The sequence below is a fragment of the Numida meleagris genome, chromosome 18 (genome assembly GCF_002078875.1).
Source record: "Numida meleagris isolate 19003 breed g44 Domestic line chromosome 18, NumMel1.0, whole genome shotgun sequence".
Classification (NCBI taxonomy): Eukaryota; Metazoa; Chordata; class Aves; order Galliformes; family Numididae; genus Numida; species Numida meleagris.
Genome location: NC_034426.1, coordinates 2634829 through 2655410, shown reverse-complemented (window position 1 = coordinate 2655410; position 20582 = coordinate 2634829). Strand labels below are relative to the sequence as shown.

General features: G+C 47.6%; 1 protein-coding gene across 7 annotated transcripts; it reads left to right on the top strand.

The window, feature by feature from the left end:
• On the top strand, positions 366-20462 carry RCC1L (RCC1 like). 7 transcript variants are annotated; one of them, XR_002443966.1, is made up of 14 exons: positions 366-677; positions 1809-1938; positions 4322-4450; positions 5310-5376; positions 6475-6526; positions 7603-7687; positions 8674-8855; positions 10334-10418; positions 11384-11557; positions 12904-12989; positions 13877-13927; positions 17187-17287; positions 18144-18399; positions 20335-20462. XR_002443966.1 is itself a non-coding variant. In XM_021415569.1 (13 exons), exons 1-13 carry the CDS (start codon positions 381-383, stop codon positions 18187-18189), a joined length of 1485 nt encoding a protein of 494 aa, XP_021271244.1. In that variant the 5' UTR covers positions 366-380; the 3' UTR covers positions 18190-18490. The 7 variants fall into 7 exon arrangements, 5 of the variants coding, with proteins under 5 accessions (XP_021271244.1, XP_021271247.1, XP_021271245.1 ...); XR_002443967.1 differs by lacking the exons at positions 18144-18399; positions 20335-20462 and adding an exon at positions 16361-16485 and having other exon boundaries at positions 17187-17467; XM_021415569.1 differs by lacking the exon at positions 20335-20462 and having other exon boundaries at positions 18144-18490.

Genomic DNA, 20582 nt, shown 5'->3' with positions numbered 1-20582 from the left:
AGAGGGCTGTGGGGTGTGAGATGGGGCAGGGTAGCTCAAAGCCAGTGGGGCTGAAGGGCTCTGCATGGCTGCTCCTGCCCCCTAGCAGCCTGAGTGCTGCCATGTCAGGTGGTCGCTGGCCATCATGGTGAAGCCAGCATGGCGGGGGACGGCAGTGCCACACACCAGCATGAGGGTTCTGTGGGGTGACACCTGCTGCTGCTACGCCAGCAGAGCTTGGGCCAAGTTCTGGGTTTGGGTGTCCGTTGGGGTCTCGGTTTGAGCTGGGCCCACGCTCCGAGATGGCCGGCATTGCCGCTTTAAGACGAGGGGAGGCAGAGGGAGCGCTCTGTACGGCGCATGCGCACAGGTCCCGGCGGTGCAGGTGAGAGGTCACCAAGATGGCGGCGGTGGCGGTGTGGCGGGCGCTGAGGGCAGCGCGGCCGCCGCCGGTTCCGCGCCGCGGCCTGGCCAAGCCCGCGGGGCCGCCGAGCGCCCGGCACCTGCGGGAAGACGATGAGGCCGCCCCGGTCTTCCAGTACGTGGGGAAGGCGGCCAAGCGGAAGGATCGCGTCTTCGTGTGGGGCTTCAGCTACTCGGGGGCGCTGGGCGTGCCCAGCTTCGTGAGGCCGGACGCGGGCTGGAAGAAGCCGCGGCGCATCCAGGCGACGCCCTACCGGCTGGAAACGGAGGAGAAGGTGGGTGCCGGGGGCGGGCTGCTGCCAGCGGTGCCCAGCATTAGAACTCGGGAAGCTCCGTCTGAGCGCGAGGAAGAACTGGGAGTGCCAGAGCCCTGCCACGGGCTGCCCCGAGAGGCGGGCAGGGCTCGTCCAGAGATATTCGGAACCACACGGGCACTTTTTCTGTGCCACCCGCTGTAGGGAACCTGTTTTATCAGTGCTTTGGGCAGGGGCCTTTGCAGAGCTCCCTTCCAGTCCCTGCAGTTCTGTAATGCTGTGATGATTCTCGGCTCGTCAGCTCCAGGGAGCTCAGAGCATTTGTACCGGGCACACATAGGCAAAGAAAGTAAGTGGGGATTGTGTTCCCCTATAATGTCTCTTTGCTTTCTTGCTGATGTGTCTGAATGGGTTCAAATCAGAGAATTACATGCAAAAAAGCGAAATGCAACAGTAGTGATGTTGGACTTGTGTCTGTGCCACTGTAGGCTGGTTTTCACCATGTTTGCAAAGGCTGTACCTCGCCGTGAGCTTGGGTTGCATTCAGACACGGCTTAATGAGCTGCTACCAAAAAAGCAGTCTGCAGTGCAACTCCAGGCTGCACGTCAAGTATTGAGTTCAGCCTGGGGACCCTCACTGGAAGAAGGATATTGAGGTGCTGGAGTGTGCCCAGAGAAGGGCAGCAGAGCTGTGAGTGGCCTGGAGCACAAGTGTGATGGGGAGCAGCTGACGGAACTGGGGTGGGTCAGTCTGGAGAAGCAGAGGGCGGTATGGTCTGCCATGAGCTTCCTCAAGAGCCTCAAAGGTTATGGTGAGGTGGGGGTTGACCTGCCAGGCAACAGTGGTAGGACGAGAGGTGATGGATTTAAATTGTAGTGAGAGGGGTTCAGGTTGGATACCAGGAAGCATTTCTTCTCCGAAAGAGCAGTGCTGCACTGGCACAGACTGCCCAGGGAGGTGGTGAGGTCACTGTCCCTGGAAGTGTTCAAGAGCCATGGGGATGTGGCACTGAGGGATGTGGTCAGTGGGCATGGTGGGGACGGGCTGGTGGTTGGACTAGATGATCTTAGAGGTCTTTTCCAACCTTAATGGTTCTATGATTTGTTTTTCTAAGCGCTAGCTTGTCACTGAATGCTGTTTTCTATTCAAAGATAACCTCTGCTGCCTGTGGTTACGGATTCACACTGCTGTCGTCTAACACCGCCGACATCACCAAAGTGTGGGGCATGGGCCTGAACAAGGACTCCCAGCTTGGATTTCAGAGAAGCATTAGAGACAGAAGTAAGGATTGAGGTGTTGTAAGGCCTTACAGGGCAACGCTGTGGGGTTTGCACAATGAGGGAGACTTCAGATGAGAATGTGGGAAATGTACTTCAGGCTTTGATGTAATCACGGGGTCGTTCAAACACATTTACATGTTGGTTTGGTTTTTTGAACTTAGCTAGTTTTCTCATGGTTTGTAAGTGTTCAAGACATCCATCTGTTCTAGGCACTGTTCTTGTGTTCTTGCCTGAAAGGTAACTAAAATGGAAGCACCTTTTTGCTGGTTAATAGAGCCTATAGGCAAAGTAATGGACTGGTTTTTGAGATGGAGTTGGCAAGGTGGTTTACTCCCTTCTGTTGCCTTTGTTTTTTCTATAAAGTAATTTTCTCTTCCACAGATTTTTTGGCAAAGTCAGTGTTGGCTTTTTGTGAAGCCATTGATTTTTTTTTTTAAAATTCTATTTTAATACAAAATTGAATTATGAAAGGAAAACATAGTATTCAGTCATTTGGTCTTACACCAAGCTCTCAAGCACGTGAAGATGATGATTTCTGTGCAGAAAACTGTCACCTTCTGCCTGAACCAGATATCAAAAAATGTGAACTTCCTTTCCTTACAGAATTTTTGAGAATGTTTTTCCATAAACAGTTAGGGAAAACCATGTTATAACCGGTTTTTCCTTTTTATACCATGTAAAAGCATAATTAATCGAGGTGTGGCATGTCTTTTGTGGGCAGAAAATTAAACTTAATGGCAAACCAATAGGAAATGACTGCTGTTGTGGAGAATGCTGTAGTGTATACATTATGCATTGCTGCTGGAATTCAGCATAGCTTTTCAAGAGTTCTTGCACACAGCGAGTATATGCACTTAAATAGCAGCAGGAAAATGATGGGACCATAGCAGGCTCCGTTCACTTCTGCTTTTAAAGCTTTCAGCTCTTACTCTGCCTTAGTTCTGTAATTGTTTGTATCTCAGAGGAGTCCTCTTGTCTTCTGTTTTTTTGTATGGCGTGCTGTTTTTTCTTGTTGCTAAAGCATCTAGAAGATTAAATAGTTACACAGTTCAAGCCCTTCCAAGTAAGGGGGCATATGGTTTTTTGTGGGAGCTGTTGGAAGTGATGTACAGATCAGTGAGATTGCTTCTGCTCCGTATTTAACTTTATACAGACAAGCTTTCTGTTGGATAAGCTGCTTGTTCCTTGGCTTTGCAACCTTGCTTTGATACCTGCTAGTTCTAATACGGTGTCCCCACAGATCTGTTTTGCAAGGAAGCTAAACCTTCTGGCTTCCAGATGGCTGTATGCTGTGCCCTAGCATCAGCTGTTTCTAAGCTAAACTACTTACATTTTATCTACACCCTTCCCTGCCTTCGCCCCAGCTTCTTGTTTCTTTTCCTCTCACGTCCTTCAGATATCATCAGTGATGATACCAAGTTCATTACCACTGATCCCAGTGGCTGGTGTGGCTGAACTGGAAGGAACAGAAAGAAAAAAAGAATTTTTTTTTTGTGATGTACTTGTCACCTTAGGTACTAGCTTTGCTGACAGTAGTGCCTGACTGTAAAAGAGTACGTGTAGGTGTTCTTTTTCTAATTGGAGGCAGTGAGAACTAGTTAAAATGCTGCTACATGTGAGCAGAATGCTGCGTTGAGTCTTCTGGGATTTGCTTTCACCTGTTTTAGTCTTTGATATCACAGCTTTTTATCTCCCCTTAACCTTTTGCCTAGTACTGATTATGTTTTGCTGTTCCTTTTTTTTCCCTGTTGACCATAACTGATTACATATTCTTTAAGTTACTAAATCTTTTCTGAGTACAGCCTGTTGCTTTCTTTCTTGAACCTTAGATCTCTTATCCCTTACGGAGCCATGCTTGCTATTGTTTTTTGCATGCCTTTTTCTGAACGGGTCTTTAATCTACTGTTCTTTAAATGTGAAGCCCTAAGATTTTATGTTTGCCTTTCATGCTGTCTTTTTGTGGTGTCTGCTATTGTACCTTGTTTGCAATATCCCCAGTTGTACAGAGCACTTTAGTTTGTGCTTAGTGTTAGTCTTTCTAGTAATCCAGATGTATTCAACAGTGACAGAGCATATGGCTGAACGCCTCAGTTTCCCAGGTCTGGCCTCCCAGTGCCTTAATAACATTCAGCATCTAGGTGTGGTAGGTTTTTGGTTAGGTGGTGATTCTTGGCTTCAGCCATCCCTGTTTCTTTTAATCTTTTCCTCCCAGTGATGAATGTCAGTCACCTTTTTGCTTTGATTAGCATCCCAGCTTTCAAAAATAAGTTTGCTTTTGTAATGAAATAGGAATCAGTTTGTGTATGTGTGCTATAATCAACAAATATACGATGCATTTACTTTATAGAATTGAACGACTTCTTTATTTCTCTCTATTCCTTAAGCTAAAGGCTATGAATACGTCTTGGAACCATCTCCAATTCCATTACCACTGGAGAAGCCACAGAAGACTCGAGTCCTGCAGGTGTCCTGTGGGCGAGCTCATTCCCTGATCCTGACAGATAGCGAAGGAGGTATGGCATTGCTCATGCTGGTAACAAGGGATTGACTGTGCTTTCATTAAAAGACTCGAGAAAGATTGTCTGATGTCCTCCAGAACTAGACCCCAGAAGGACTGTCTGCTCTGCAGATGTGATGCAGGTAGCTGTTGGCCTTGGTGGGATTGCTCCCAGGAGGGAGAGACCTGAGCTGATAATCGTGTTGTGCTCCGCATTCTGTTTGGCTGAAGCTGTAAATGTGTTGGATGCTTTTTCGCTGCAAGTACTGCAAAATATGGTTTGTTTATCTAGCCTCAGGCCTCGTTTAAGTGCAGGCTATTTGTCTTGTTCAGGCAGATACGTTTTTGAATTCATTTTTGGACGGCTACGCCAGTAGTTCTGCGTTGCTTTCCCTGTGGAGGCCGAGTGGTGCATTTATAAAAGCAGTGAACGAATCGGCCTTTATGCAGGAGGCCTGGCGTGAGGATTGGCGTTCTGCCTCTCTGGTAATTCTCTGTAGCAGTGGCTTCAGTGCTGCATCTTATCGCTGGGTGAGCTGCCTGCTGGATGTAACGCTCCTGTGGGAGCACTGATCTATTCCTGAGTCTCCTTGGCAACGGCAGGATGGGCTGTGCAATTACTGAAAGGCAGCCAATGGGCTCCAGGTACCGCTGCCCTGCCTGCAACAACGCCTCCTGGATACTGTTGACTAAAATGGGTTCAGTCACTTGAGTTTAAGTGGATTTGGTTTGGAGAAAGCTTATGCCCGTTTTTCAAGAGCTGCGTTTGAACTTTCATGCTGAGGGCCTCACGAAAATATTTTGTGTACCTGCAAAGAGGCTTTTGTGAGGTTGGGCAGCAACAAAACTAGTGTGTTCTCATCATTGTTTTTCAGTCTTCACCATGGGAAACAATTCTTACGGGCAGTGTGGTCGGAAAGTTGTTGAAGATGAAATTTACAGGTGAGAATCCAAATGATTGGAACTTTCTTAATGTTAAAAGCATTGTTGCATGAAAAGAACCTTTCAGTAAAGCTTGTAGGTGGGGGAAAAATCTGGTGGTATAAGGATTCTGTTCTTAGAGTTCCCAATCTTGAACAGGCTTTTATAGGCATCATATAAAGGGCCTGACTAAACCCAGGCTGGGCATGAGCATTCTTCTTAGCATGTTCATAAAACAGGAAAAAAAGTCAGTGTCTGACAATTTTCACAGGACGTAGTAAGAAAAAGCAGCCTTCATACATAGCCAGAGGTAATCCATGTCAGTAGTCCTTCCTTCTTCCTTCAGCCTTTCAGAGGGGGTGTGCAGGTGCCATTTCTGAAGGTCTTAGAAATGCCATTTCATCATGAAAGAGGCATCCTCTTGTTGAACCTCTGTGCTGTAACTGCCTTTGAATCTGATTTCCTTTGTGGTATGTTCATGGGCCACAAAGTGTATTCTCTAAATGAGAGTAGTGATCTAAGTTGATAGTGGGAATATGCTGGAAGTTACTGATTCCCTGGCTGGGTTTGTGAGAGATCTTGCAGATTGCTGAGTGATCCACAGGTCTTGGCCTGTAGAGTTTTAAGAAAATAGCTGTAATTTAGCTAGCTCGTGTTCACCTTGATACTGGAAGTTAGTCAGTGTATTGTTCAGAATTCCTGGTTTTATGAAAGAATGAAATGAATGCTAACACTGCTCTGTTTGTGCTCTGGGATCTAATTCCACTTAGTCTGTAGTTAAGCATAGTGTTTAGGCAGGTGCTGCTGTATTATCTAGTGTCAGTGCTCTTTGCAGCCTAGGGAATGTGTTTGAGGACTTCCACCCCCAATTCCCATTAAAGGTTATACTTTGAAAGTGTCAGTTTGTCTCCTTTTGAAGAAGAGAATGCAAAGTCACTTCCCTTTTTTGTTCAGTGGAACTGTGCTTTCTGATTCTATAAGGGCATGAAGGAGTCTCTTCTTCAAATAGCAAAGTGGCTTTTGGTAAGGGGAGGTCTACCTTCACATTTTTCAGTTGCAGTCCTCTGAAATGCTCTGTTCTGCCTTTTATCTTCTCGGTTGCCATTTGGTGGTGTCCAGTGAAAGCCATTTAATTCATCAGCTGAATGATTTTGACAGCAGAGTTGTCCAGGTAAGAGGATCTTCTGAATCTGGTTCTGAAGGTGGGCTGGAAGCTGGCTGCATGACTGGGCCAAGAACGCAGTGATCGGTGGCACAAAGTCTGGTTGGAGGCCATTGTCTGGCAGTGTATCCTGGGGGTCAGTGCTGGGTCCAGTCCTATGAAACATCTTCATGAATAGATCCTTGGAGTCCTGGTCACTTGGGAGCTGCTTTATTTTGAATTTTGTCTTTCCATTTCAAAAGTGAACTGTGAGACCTGCTTAGGGATTGCAGAGCACCATTTGTAATGCTCGTTCTTCACACAGCTGCAGCATTTCCAGTCACAGGAGCAGTTCACTAGTGGTAGGCTGTGCTACCATAGTAGTACTTCGTGTATATGTGTTGCTCCTAGCCCGTGCAGCATCCTCAAAGGCAAGGATAATGCATTTGTCAGCAGTTTGAGTGAACCATGGCACATCCTAACTGTGTTTAGAGTTAGGCTTTTCAAAGGTTTTTTTCTGGCGAGTTGAGTAATTGGTGCTTGTTTGTACTTTTGCAGAGTCTACTTGCTTAAAATTCCTGGTAGTCAATCTCTTAAGTTGTGAGTTAATCTTTGGCAAATTTTTAGGCTCTGTTTTTGAAGATCTTGGCTTTGATTTGTGCCAAACTTGTGGCAGACGTGATTGCTAGTTCAGTGTAAATGTAAATTTGAGAACAGATGTGTTCCTGGAGCGCTTGCATGGCAAGGCATCAGTAGCAGTTTGTAACTGGCGTTGAGAGCCATGGGGTAGCATTCTGGGAAGGGAGATCTCTTATTTACTCTTAACTGTTATTATGTTGCACTGCTGAATTTGGCTTTCTGTTAACTAAGCCTTGCTCTGGATCTGAGAACAGAACAGCTGCAGCATCACTTTCCACAAAGAAAACTCTGCTGTTTGTATCCTTCCCTGCCCATAGAGCATTTTCATTTGCAGAGAAAGGTCAAACTTTGAGCTGACAGCCATCGTGGCGGTTCATTGCTTAATTTGTCTGCCAGAAATGCTTCATTAAATTGATTCTGAACACGTGACCTTTCCTGACCAGGTCTGGCTTTCTGTTTGTGTGCAGGTTGTGTGTGGGCAGGACCACAGTCTGTTTAGAACCCAGAAAGGTGCTGTCTTTGCGTGCGGTTGGGGAGCTGATGGACAAACAGGTAGGAGCTCAGCTCAGCTTGCTATATTCATCCGTTCACTAAAATGCAGGCTCCTAATTCAGAGCTAAATTTGTCTTGCCTTTGTGGATGGAAAGCGGCTGGTGTGTTTCCAGCTGTGTGCAGATGTTCTCAGTATGCTTGTGTAACTGCACTGAGACAGACCAGTTCAGCTCATTTTTCAGATACTGTGCTGTCAATCCCAGCGTGTAGACTGAGGAGGATGTGTTTGCTGTTTGAAGCTTGAGAGGAGGGCATCTGAAAGTGGCATACGAAAGTTAGCTCCCTGGTTCTGTGCACACTTTGCTTCATGTCTGATTTTGGGGACTTTTGCTTCCTATTTTGGACTAACAGACATCTTTGGCTGGAACTGCTGCCCTAGCATGGGATCTTTGGCCAGGCCCTTGTTCTGGTGGCTCTTGCTGGCAGAGGACTTCTCTGAGCCTTTCCTACTGTTCAGTCCTTCTGCTGCTCCTGAAGCTGGGTTCTCCCTGCGGTTCTCTCATGCAGGCATACTGTAGTCCATCTGCATTCTGGTCTCCTGTCCAAGCAGCTGTCACGTCACATGCTGGCTTCCCAGCATCTTTTGCCACTTCACCTACTGTTGTATGAAATGACTGCAGAGTTTGCTGTCACTTGTGGCTTTCTTTGCAGAAGACACGATGCAGCGGGTGTGTGAAGCTTTGCCTCTGTCAGGATATCTGCTTGGCTTGTTCAGTGCTCTCAAACTCTTCAGTCCATGCAGACAAGAGAAGCCAGGGGCTGTGCTGTTTCCTGAGTCTGGCTGTATATGGTTCTTTTGTATCTCAGGAGAGGTAGCTTTGGCTAGTAGAACTGGGTTTGTGGCTGCTTGTCCATTGAAATGGGTTCTTACAGATTTCTCTTGGAGTGCATGTGAGTGGTCTATAACATGACAAAGCGGTTCTATGTAGGAATTAAAGTGTGGCTGGAAAAATATTCTTAATCATCTTTTTTTTTTTCCCTTTCAGGTCTTGGACACTACAATATCACCAGTGTTCCAACTAAGCTAGGTGGTGACATTGCTGGAGTAAACATTATCCAAGTCTCTTCCTATGGGGACTGTTGTCTGGCTGTTTCAGATGAGGGAGACCTCTTTGGTTGGGGAAATTCAGAATACTTGCAGTTGGCATCTGTCACAGAAACCACACAGGTCAGTTGGCCTGGGGGGGTTGTTTTTCACATGTTTCAGTTAGGCTGCAGTTAAAAATTAAGTGCTTCTCCCAGCTCTGGGTGTTTTTTTTTTTTTTTGACAGCAGCAATCAATATAAACTAACACCCTAGCATGCTGAATTTTCCCAGTGTGTACAAAACCAATGTGTCTGAAATAGTTGTATAGCTTTAGGGCAGTATGTTTCCCAGCTATTGATGGGCAGAGATTTGGGTTACCTCGTCCCAGTCTGCTAAAGATGGAGAGCACACTGTCTTCTTTTCCTCAGCCCATTGCTTTTACACCCAGTGAGATCCAGCTTAGTGTTTGTGCTTGTTTCAGTACAGGAAAAGTAGTTTTCCTGTACTCAGCAACTTACAATTGGGGTATAAAGGCACCTTTGCAGATAGCCAGCCTCACAGTGTAGCAACTTGATTTTCAAGGTTGCTTCTTGAAATCTCACAGTGGGATTCACTCTCACTGTCAACACTGATGGAGAAATTCTTTTGACAGTTTCTAAACTGATTCTGTGGCTGTTTGTCATAGAGTTTTGCACTCTTATGATGGATGCTGAAGGGAAGTAAAGGAATCAGCTTGTGATTTTATTTATTTTTTTTCAGCCAGTGTGACATGCCAGATAGTGTATGGGGCTGTTTGCTAGTAGACCTGGGGAATACAATTCTGCTACTTGTATATTATGAACAGATACTTTAATGAGGCAATCTTAGGGTCTGCGGAAAAAAATAAAGGTTGAAAAAAGAAATAAGGTATATTATGGAAGAGTCCTTTTTTATAACTGTTTTAAAATCAAGGCTTTGTCAATCCGTGTGTATAATACAGCAGGGAAACTGCATTCTTTAATTCTGTGCTTCCTAATGTTGAACTCTATGCTGTGGGCCAAAATTTTTACACCAGCTACCTTAGTAGGTTTAGAGCTGGCCCTAAACAAGTCCCTGCGTTTCACAGATATAAGGTCTTTGGAGCAAACTTCTGAGGGTAAAGAATATAGTGCTGACTTGACACTAAGTGTTGTACTGATGTAATTAGACAGATGGTCTCCTCTTAGAGTTAGTGTAGAAAATGGAGTCAGGGAATTCATTCATACTCAGCTATTCCTGGCAACTAGAGCAAGCAGTCTTATTACCATGGCCCTAGTAAAATACATAACTTTGTTTCCTCTGCTACCCCTGATCTGTCCTTAATGTAGGGCTAACTACTGAGGCTTGGAAGGCCTAAAGACAGCGACTGTTAGAAGTAGTGTAGTAGCTGCCTGACTGGGTGCTTATGGCTGAAGTTGGAGGGGTCTGAAATAGGTGAATGACACCTTTGCTCAAGCTGCAGTTTTACATATTGCATTGGTAACGTATCTGCTGTTCCATGATTTGCACTACCTGTAACTGAAACTGTAGGGAACATTAAAAATGTAGGTGTAGTTCCTAGTTTATTACCTTGTCTGAAACAACTCTTGCAACCTCATACAGGTGAACGTTCCCAGACATTTGCCATTCAAGATCGGGAAGATAAAGGAGGCTGCGTGTGGAGGTACTGGCAATATTGTGCTAACTGGTGAGTTGATTTTTTTTTACAGTCATCCTCTTTAATGCAAGGCCACGCAGTGGATGGATTATGATGTACTGAAGCAAGCTTCTTATTCACTAGAAGCAGGGAGCTGCTGTCAGATGAGGAAAGCTCGGGTGACGAGAGCACTGTGATTTAAGAATGAACTAGAGATCCCTTCTGATCTCTTGTTTTCTGATCACAAAGCTGGCCTATAATGAAGGTGAATATAGAAAAGAAGTAAGGCAGCACTATGAGAGGAGGAGCAGCACTTTGGACTTGATATAAGTCTGATTTATAAATAAATCTTGGTAAAGTAGACTAGAATGTAGAGAGTTCAGAGAACAGAAACTCCGCAGCAGCTTTCTTGCTGAATGTTCTTGGGATTGCCAGCAGTATGGGGAGCACAGCTTGAAGAAAGTTCCTGAATAAAGGAGCGAGGGAAAGGGTTGTACTGCTTTGAGGAAGGATTTTCTTGATGAAGAGATTCCCATTTACAATGCAGTTAGTGTGAAGACATTTCAGCTTCCAGCACGAAGGGAGCGAAGCTGGCAGTGACAGCAACTTATTCTGTCTTATGCTGTCCAGCTGCTGCCTTTCCCAGGCGCACAACTGAAGAGAGAATGCCAGGCAGGGCAACTAGCCTGCTGCTGGTTTGGCTGTGCCTCAAAGGAGTAAGCAGTGATTATAAAATATTCAGTCTCTAGCTGCAGTATTTCATCCAGCCTGCACCATGTTGACATTTTTCCCCCATGAAAGTTTTGCCCGTGAGGCTTGATTAGTCTACACAGCTTAGGAAAAAAATTAAGGCGTTTGGATGGGAATGCACTGTTGATTAGTTTTGACCATTGAGAAGGTGTTAGACCTCTCTAGGTTAAAGGAGAATATCCCTTTGGATCTGATTAACTTTTGGTCGTGGCATGAATTTCACAAGCGCAGACTTTCTTACAGAATGTCTTCTTACTCTAATGCAGAAGAAGGAAGTGTTTTTGTTTGGGGATACGGAATTCTTGGGAAAGGACCAGCCCTAATCGAATCAGCAGTGCCAGAGATGATCCCCCCCAGCCTGTTTGGCTGGTCAGACTTCAGTCCAGACATCCGTGTTGCTCGTGTTCGCTGTGGACTCAGCCACTTTGCGGCACTTACAAGTAAGTTTCTAGTCCTGTCGCCGTGGAGAAGTTGTATGGCCATGCTATTCTCAGCTTAACTAACAAACAAAACCATCTTTCTTTAAACTTAAACCGCACTGGAATGCAGCAGGAGGGGCAACATGTTTGCGGGAGCCAGCGTGATCTGTAATCATAGGTACTGCTATGATAAAGCCTGTTTCAGTGTGAACGTGTCTGTTACTTAATTGACACTTTGAACTTGCTTTTTGCTTTTTTTCTAGGAAGTGTTATTCTAGTAAAAAAAAAAAAGTAATAATCTCTCAAACAGGAAAGCCAGACAGGTTTTTATCTCCTCATACAGAATAAATCAGTCAGTTACACTTCAGAAGCAAAAGGGCTTCATGTGATAGATGGACAAGCTAAAACTGAGAGTTTAGATCAGATGTAGATGTCAGGGTTTCTTGCCTCTTCTGACCAATTCCATTAGCAGTCTGAGGTGGGAAGACCTATGCAGTTAATATGTTAAGATATGACACTGTGGTATGTACACCGTGTATTTTATACCAGCCTTTAAAAGAAGCTTTGGATGTGAAGGCCACTTAAAAATGATCAGCAGAGGGCAGCAGCACAGAAAACCCATGTACTTGCTAGCAAAAACAATAGTTTGCTGATAAGAGGTGCTTGGTCCCGACATGCTTCGTGCTTGGTCAGTGTTGGGCAGGTTATGTGCATGTAACTGGACTCCCCTGTTACCCAGGAGGTGTTTCAAACTGCATCCTGACTGAATTATGCTTGTTTCAGATGGTTTTGGTTGTCTCTTGTGTGGAGCTGATCTGCGTGCTTCTGAGCTCAGTATGCCGAGAGGCTTAAACAGTGATCTCTTCCTGACACAGCTGAATATAATTTTTGTCTTTTTCCTTAGTTATCATTAGAAGGTCACTACTGTCAGGCAGCTGAGTAAGCAGCATCCAAGTGATGGCTTGGGGTGGGTTTCAGTGCCTTGCTTACCCCAGAAGGGCTGCTGCCTGGACTTGTGCAAGGCCTGTGACATGGTCCCACACCACATCCTTCTCTCTAAATTGGAGAGAGATGTATTGGTAAGGTAGACTATTCTGAGGATAAATAATTGGCTGGAAGGTCTTAGCTAGAGGGTTGTGGTCACAGCTCTGTGTGCAGGTGGAGGCAGACACAAGTGGTGTCCTCCAGGGGTCTGTTTTGGGACTGGTGCTTTTCAGCATCTCTTATCAGTGACATAGAGGGCTTTCATGCTGCGTGTATAACTCTTTCTATACTCCTGGCAGCACCATAGCCACAGCTATCAACATCACAAATAGAGGTTTTCTTTATTTTAATGACTTTACCCAATTTCTTTTCTCTCTGCATAGACAGAGGAGAACTCTTTGTATGGGGCAAGAATCTAAGAGGGTGCCTGGGAATTGGAAGAATGGAAGACCAGTATTTCCCATGGAGGGTAAGGACAGTAATGTTAAGATCAAGAGTGTATTTTTTAGCTCGTCTTTGTTATCGTGGGGCCAAGAAACTTTGCCCCCATTTGCTGCATAGTTTGGTTAAGTAATTTTGGCAGAAGTGGAAACCTAAGATGACTGTAGGACTGCTTCCTTTTCCAGAGATCCTTGCCCAGCCTGCCCTAGGGATGGAGATATTTTTGAGTCTGCTTTGAGGGCTGTGCTCCCTCCAACAACTAGCTCCTACAGGACGTTACTACAGCACTGTACCAAAGCAAGAGCAGATAACCATTCTCTTTGTAATGTCCCTCTCAAGCACTAGGCATCTCTGCCTTCCTTTAGCTCCAGGGAAAAGCTTGCATCTTGCCATTTGTAGCCTCTGTTTTCCTTGAGCTTAGTTTACTTCAAGTGAAAGAGGCATAAGCTATACTAGGGAGTGAGCTGGGTCTGCTTAGCATCAGAGCAAAAACTGCCTGAGGCAAAGTTGAGTTTTACATCTCTCCTTGCTGATGAGAGAAGAGACCAATCCTTGTGGTGCTTGGGCAGATCCTCGTCCTGTTGTCCGGGTTACATTCTGTTTGGGCATGCTGTTTGTGCTGCTGTGCACATGGGATGAGGATGCAGTCTCCTCGCTGTCTCCTAGTGAGGCCTATCTTTGTGTCTTTCCAAAACTTCATGTGCTTCTGTGAGGGGAAAAAGGGAATGTTTCGCAGCTCGATGCACAAGCATCTCTGATGCTGAGTCATGCTTTCTCCGGGTTTTCCAGATGACACTTTCCATAGGTGTAAGTTCCTGCAAAAGCAACTGGTATGTTAAGCAGAGGGGAGAATGAGAAATACTGTGTACAAGATCTCAGCTTGAGAAGTAATCTGCTCCTGTGTGTCTGATGCAGGTGACTATACCCGGGGAAGTGGTGGATGTTGCGTGTGGAGTTGATCATATGGTAAGCATGGTTAAATCTTTCACTTAGTAATATTGCTGAACCTCGACTCTGTGCTTCGAAGATGAGGGTTGTGGAGACAAGCTTCTGAGAAAGGAAGGCTCGCTCCAGGGAGCCAGGCAAGAAGTGACTGTGAGCAGAGACAGCCATAGCAGTGCCTGGGTGTGCTGTCATACCTGCATCGTGGAAATGCTCCAGCCTGGCTGCAGGGAGGAATTACATTCCCCAAGGAGAGTGGAAACAAAGGGAGTGCTCTGGCAGCTTCTTGGCAGGATCCCTAAGTCTGACACCCAGCCTGCAGCTGGTGAGTCCCTCTGGGCCTAAGGATGAAGAGCATCTATCTCCCTCAGGGAAGACTGGCAGGAGATGAAATTTGTAGCTCAGGACATTCATTTATGGATGCTTTCTCTGTTACCAGCTCTGGCACATCAGTGTTGGACTGAGCCAAGCTATTTCTCAAGAGAAAACTTTTTGTTACTGTGTTTTTTTTTTTATGTGGAAGAAAACTCATTCTGGTGGTTGGAGTCCAGCACAGCTGTCCCTAGCATCCACCACCAGCTGTGGACTCTGAAGACTGAGCATCCAAGGAACACATTCGTTCAACTGGGAGAGTGAGAACTTGTCTGCAGGGGGAAAGTACTGCTAAATAAGACAATGTGGAAAGATAAATCATATGCTGCCTACGCTACCACTGCTGTGGAAGCACAGATTGATGGACAGTGGAAGGAGGCTGCAAACAAAGCTCCCTCCTAACTACATGCAGTGGAAATGAGCAGCACTCACTTGGTCAAGTACTTTGTCCTCATGCTGCTGCCTTTGGCTTTCGGAAGTTCTTGCGCTCTTGTCTGCTGGGCCATGATTGCTCCCAGTTGCAAAGAGCCTTTTTGAATTAGCCTGGCTTTTCTGCAGCGTGTGGCAGAGGAGGGAGTCTTAATGGGCAAGAAGCAGAGTTACTGCAAAGCCTTGTTTCTTGGTGCCTTCTCAGTAGAGAAGTTGTTGCAGTAAGCACATCTGAGATCCAGAAGGCTAAAGGAGGTGGGATGCAGAACCGTATGTACTCGTAGAAGGCACTGAGCTGGAAAGCTGCTGTGAAATACTCCAAACCTCAGGCAGAGTTGTATCATATGTCTCTCTAGGAGATGCCTCTACTTTGTAAATTATTTTTTTTTCCAAAATCCAAGCAAATGTTTTTAATAAAGCCATTATAAAGTCTTTGTATTGGTAGTAATGGAAATATTCTTGAGCTCGACTTCCCACAGGGGCTGCTCTGCCTTGCAGCTTTTCATTTAAATGAAGCCTTGTGGAACACAGGGCTGTGGCAGGAAACATCTTCTGTCAGCTGAGGCACCTCCCCATGGGCAGCACTGATGGTGCTGCAGGAGTGCAGCACAGCCATGCTACCCAGGCTCCTCGTCTTCGTACTTTGGCTCCGCTGGCTGAAATTCTAGCCCAAATCTGTTGTGTAATTACTGAAGCTTGGGGCTGAGCTTACCTTGATGAAATCACTCTCGAAGGACTTTACATTAAATAAATGGAAGGCGAAACAAAAAGTATGCAAGCAAAGATGTGTATGAATTACATGAATGATGTTACTGTAACTAGGTAGCTGGCATTGTAGTGGTGGGTCGAGGCAGAACAAGCAGAAAGTGAACGTTAAATTGTGGAGGACCTTTACTGCTGCGAATTCTTGCTAAGTTGGCTTTAATTCAAACCTTCTACATCTGGCTTGAGCCGCCCAAGCATATCTTGTTGAGCTCGTGGGAGTAGCTGTGCCCTTTTTACATGTAGAAGAGTATTAAAGCTTTGAAAATAAATATAAAAAAGACACTGGCAGAAGGGTGTTTCTAAAACCCCCTTTGTGCGTGCACAGGATTGCTGGTTGGTGCACGGGATCACTGCTGATGTCAGCTGCTCTTTCACAAGTGTTTCCTGGTGCCCTTTGGGGTTGGGCCTTTTGGAGAACTGGGATGAGAACTGATTCCAAGTCATACCTGGCTGTGTTTCGGTCTTGCTGTGCAATAAATTGCAAAGTCTGTACGTTAATTAAATGCCAGTGAGGTCTTTAACCTGAAACAGAAGTGTTATAGAGCAGTGGGAGCGTTTGCACTTGCATTACAGTGGCTGTGGGTGCTTTCTGCCACACTGTGAGGGTTAGTGGCAGATCCTGTGGTCTGACAAATGCTGCTGTCCTTTGTCTTGGTTATGGCAGCCACTGCTGAAGTGATTACATCCAACTGATCAGGCTAGAACTTGCCCAGAGCCGTTAGCAGGGGCATGGCACCTGTCCCGTCATTATTCACATCGTGCACATTATTCATTTGCTTGCAGACCCGGGACCAACACCAGTTGCCACTGTATTTGCTGTTTATTGAAATACTTGCTGCAGAGCTGACTGACTGCTCCTGATGATTTTCTCATCCTTCTGGTGCCTAACAGTGGCTGTCAGGATGCTCAGCTCCATGAGCTCCCTGGGGCTCGAGGTGAGGCTGCCTGGGCTGTGCTGGGAGGCAACATTCAGCACTTTGTCCTTCAGAGAGAGCCCTGGAGGTCCCTGCAGAGAGGTGGGTGCAGGCTGGGCCCTCACGTGTGCGCAGCTCCAATTAACGCCGACATAACCTCCTTGATTTTGCATTGATTAGCAAGAGTAATTTGCCCTCCAAAACCCCACTGTGCTGTCATTTTGGGCTTAAAATAGCCTGCAAGCACTGCGGGACAAGGCCTGGAGCAGGGCTGTGCCCATGCAGCTGGGCACGGGGTGCCTCAGAGTCCCCCCAGCCAGCGATATTTTAGGCACCTGCGAGCTCTTTTCTCTCCAGGAGCCTTCAAAAACAAATGACTCAGAGGACAAATAATCAGAGCTTTCAGAAGGCTGCCGGGACAACATTACTCATGACTCCAGTTCTTTTCGCGAGGGTTGGAGCCACCCCTCCAAGCACCTCCTGCAGCATTTGTGCCTTTGGGTGAAGGACAAAAGCCACGGTTGTGGGGCAGGGAGCACCTGGGTGAAGTGCTCTAGGTGGGAACACAGCGCACTACATCTTATAAAGACAATGCCAAGCTCTGCTTTATTGTCATCGGTTTGATCAGTACAAAAGCAGACAGCGTTTCACTTTTTTTTTTTTCCCCCCCCCTTCTTCTTTTTCCTTTTAATCAACACTTCTACAAAGTACAAAATATACTGCCGTTTGTTTTGGAACATCAGGATTTTTTTTTTTTTCCTTCTTTTTTTTCTGTGTGTGCTCTGTGTTTTTTCCCCGTGCAGTACATGAAGCTCAGCTTTGCAGCCGCAGACCGGCGGAGGAAAGCAGCGCGCTGGGAATGCGAAGCGGCCGCTCTCAGCTGCACAGCCCGGCGCTGGTCTGGGTGAGCCCCGCAATGGTTTGCATTGGGCTGAGGGTTAAAGGGAAAAAAAACAATGTGTCATTTGCACCCCCCAAGGAAAGGCTCCTGGGAGGGGTTTGTGAAGGTCCAGGGGGCTGCGTACCCCCCACGGCCACTGCAGCAGTGGGGCAGCCCCTGCTCTCCTGGCAGCTTGCTGGAAATTTGGGGGGGGGGGGGGCAGGCAATACTGTGAGCATCCTTGGGGAAATGCAGGATTTCGAAGGGTGGAGAGAACTGCCGGGCCCTGCTCCAGCCAGGCAGGACCCCAGCACGGCGTTAGGGCAGGGCTGCACCTCTCCCAGGTGCTGCCAGCCGGGGCACTGCAGCCACGGAACCACGCTATGGCCTCAAGTGATGGGGGTGGTGGGGCTCCTCCATCCGAAGTCCCCTCACGTTGACCCTTGTGGTGCCCAGCGAGCAGCAGACAGGTGCCAGGACTGAGCGAGGGCATCGCACCCCTCGTTTTAGCAGCAAAGCCGGGGCAGACAGGCCAGCTGTGTTAGTGGGCAAAGGGGAGACGGGCTCTCGTGCACCCCGGATTCACGAGAAGGGGGGTCCTGCTGCATGGGTGCCCAGAAAATGGCATTTTTTCAAGTTAGAAAAGCACTCGTAGGAGTTCTTTGGGAAAAAAGGCTGATGGCTGCTACTGCAGAAAGCTGGTTTAGTGCCTCAACACGGGATGGCAGGGGAGCGGGGGAACCCCACGCTGCCAATGGCATCTGCCCAAACGTGCTGTGCAGGGGACGCTGCCTCTGCCACTTCCACACCCAGAGGAAAAATTCAACCGAGCTCCAAAGTGAAGGTAGAACAAAGCTGTGCTTCTGGCATTGACTCCCAGGGTGGCACTGGTACCGGTGGCACTGTGCACCTGCACCTCCTGCTGAGCATTGGGATCCAGCCCCACCACGTCTCCTCCGGCCACCCCAAAGCCACACGCACCTCATCCACAGAAATGAGCACGGGGAGTGGGGCCCTGTGCTCTGCACGGCAGCATTCAGCCCCAGCCCTGCATCCCATCACCATCCCAACCAGCAGCAGAAGTGGCCTGTGCTGTCTGGAGACCGAGGGACTTCTTGGCTATACAGTTCCAAGAGGTATGTTTCCCTGTACATTCACACCCTAAAACTGTCATACGCTTGGTTTGCAATACTTCATTCATTCCCCTGTCAGAATCCCCTGCCAGGATCGGGCTGTGCATTGCCTCTGCAGGGGCAGCTGCTGCTCCGGGATCTGCTGAGCAGCCCCAGGAGCGTGCTCTGCTGTGCTGCAGGACATGGCCTGTCTCCTGTGCTGGTGACAGCTGGCGTTACACTGCACTGTGCTTTGTGGAGGCTGAGTGAGCAGGGGACAGGGAACGGGACGGAGCTGGGCTCAGTCCCACAACGTGGAGTGCAGTGTCCCGAGTGCTGCCCATGGGACGCGGATGGCCCCGGATGGAGGGATGCAAAGGAGGAGACAGCTGAAGCTGCCAGGCAGAGCCACACACCTCAGCCAATGTAAACACGCCCCAGCACACACCACGCAGTGTAAATAGTGTTTGGCAAAAGGATTACGGGCTTTTACTCTCTAGCAGGTAATAAAAGTTTAATCCAGTCCGACATCCGCAGTCAGGACGGGGACGGTAAGTGAGATGACTTAAGCTGCTGCTGGAGATGTGCGCAGGAGTGGCAGTGACAGAAAGAGAAGGGCTCCTCATCGCCAAGTGGCATCCATCACTGATGGCTGCAGCACGGCACGGCTGGGGCTGAACCCAGCACCAGTGAGAAAGCGAGAAGTTCCTTTTGGAGCAAATTCCTCCTGGTTATAGGGACAGCTGTGATGCACAAAGAAAAAAATCCAGTGTGTTTCACAACTCTCTGACTCCTCCCTTGCCGTGGTCAGAAAGCAGCAATTCCCCAGCAGCCGGGCAGGACCGCTGGCTCTTTTGGGCACTGCACCAACATGGGACCTGGTGCCTTGTGCTCATACCACTGATCTTTCATGGAGGGGTTGTGAACGTCTGATTCAAAGTGGCACTGCTACAATGTCAGTCCCACAGCAATGCCACCGCGCCACGAGCTGCGCTCCAGCCAAACCCAAACCCTTCCCTAAAGCTCCCTATGGGAGATGACCGTGCTGCTCAAACTCCATTATCCGCAAACCGACCCGACTAACACCGATGCCCAATAAATACCACGCTTGGTATTTACTGCCTGGAGTACTATGATGGCCACAGGGTTGCCCCTAGCCACCAAACCCACCCAGGGTGCGTGCAGGAGCTGGGGACAGGCACTTTGCAAAGGGGCCGTCGTGACTTGGGGGGGTTCCTCAGCAATGGAAAGGAAGAGAGGAAAAGGAGAAGCTTTTGTCCCATCACTGTGCTCACGACCAGCTGCACAGGGAGCAGGTGGAGACCTGTCCATGTGGGCTGCTGCTCCTTGCTAAAAACCTTCTGAGAGATCCAGAAAGCTGCACCATGTACTCCTATGGCCGGCGAGTACATGTGTGCACAAAGCATTTACTATGTTGTGTGTACCTGTGTATGCACATAGCATGTATGAGTCTGCTGCTCAGGTGTTTGCTGCATACAGGCACACGGACACAAACCACCACAGGCATTTCTATGTGCACACACTGGCACAGTAGAAAGGAACATCCAGCCAAAATCCAACCAGGCAGAAAAAGACAAAAAAAGAAAAAAAAAAAAGGCAAGGAGGGTGAGAAAAGCCCCAATTGTGGAGAAATGGAAGGCCTCAAGGAGCAAGGAGGTGAAGCTGACGGTGATGGGGGTGGCACAGAGAGCCCAGGTGGGGCTGTGCACCTTGTGGCATTTTTGGGTCCATGTCTGTGGGATGGGACAGCCCTGTGTGATGCACTGCAGCCACATACATGGGGAATTCAAGGCCACTTCCCTCCAGGAGAAAGCAGTGGCACGTGTAAATAAAAAAACAAAACAAAACCCCAACAACCTCTAAATGATCCTGAGTGCAAAACTAAGAAAGGAAAAAAAAAAAAAAAACGAAAACCTGTTTTTTTCGCTTTCTCTTAAGGCTCGGTAGAATTGCTGCTTGCTTCAAGTTCGTCCTCTCCTCTTGCTGCTCCTTAGGAAGCAGCACCAGCGGGTGCACGTCCTGCACACCAGCACGCACCACAACCTGCAGCATCGCAACCTCCCTGCAGATTGCTGCAGCACCCCGACTCGCAGCTGTGGGACGCAGCCTCACGACCACCACGCTAGAGGCTCCTCATTTAGCAAGGCTGGGAAGTCCACGCTGAAACTGTGCAACCTGCCAGTTCT

Excerpts from the sequence above, each read along its gene's own strand:
- RCC1L (XM_021415569.1), top strand. The coding sequence starts at position 381 with ATGGCGGCGGTGGCGGTGTGGCGGGCGCTGAGGGCAGCGCGGCCGCCG. Across the intron at positions 8,856-10,333 it reads CTGTCACAGAAACCACACAG|GTGAACGTTCCCAGACATTT; the intron begins GTCAGTTGGCCT and ends AACCTCATACAG. Across the intron at positions 10,419-11,383 it reads TGGCAATATTGTGCTAACTG|AAGAAGGAAGTGTTTTTGTT; the intron begins GTGAGTTGATTT and ends ACTCTAATGCAG.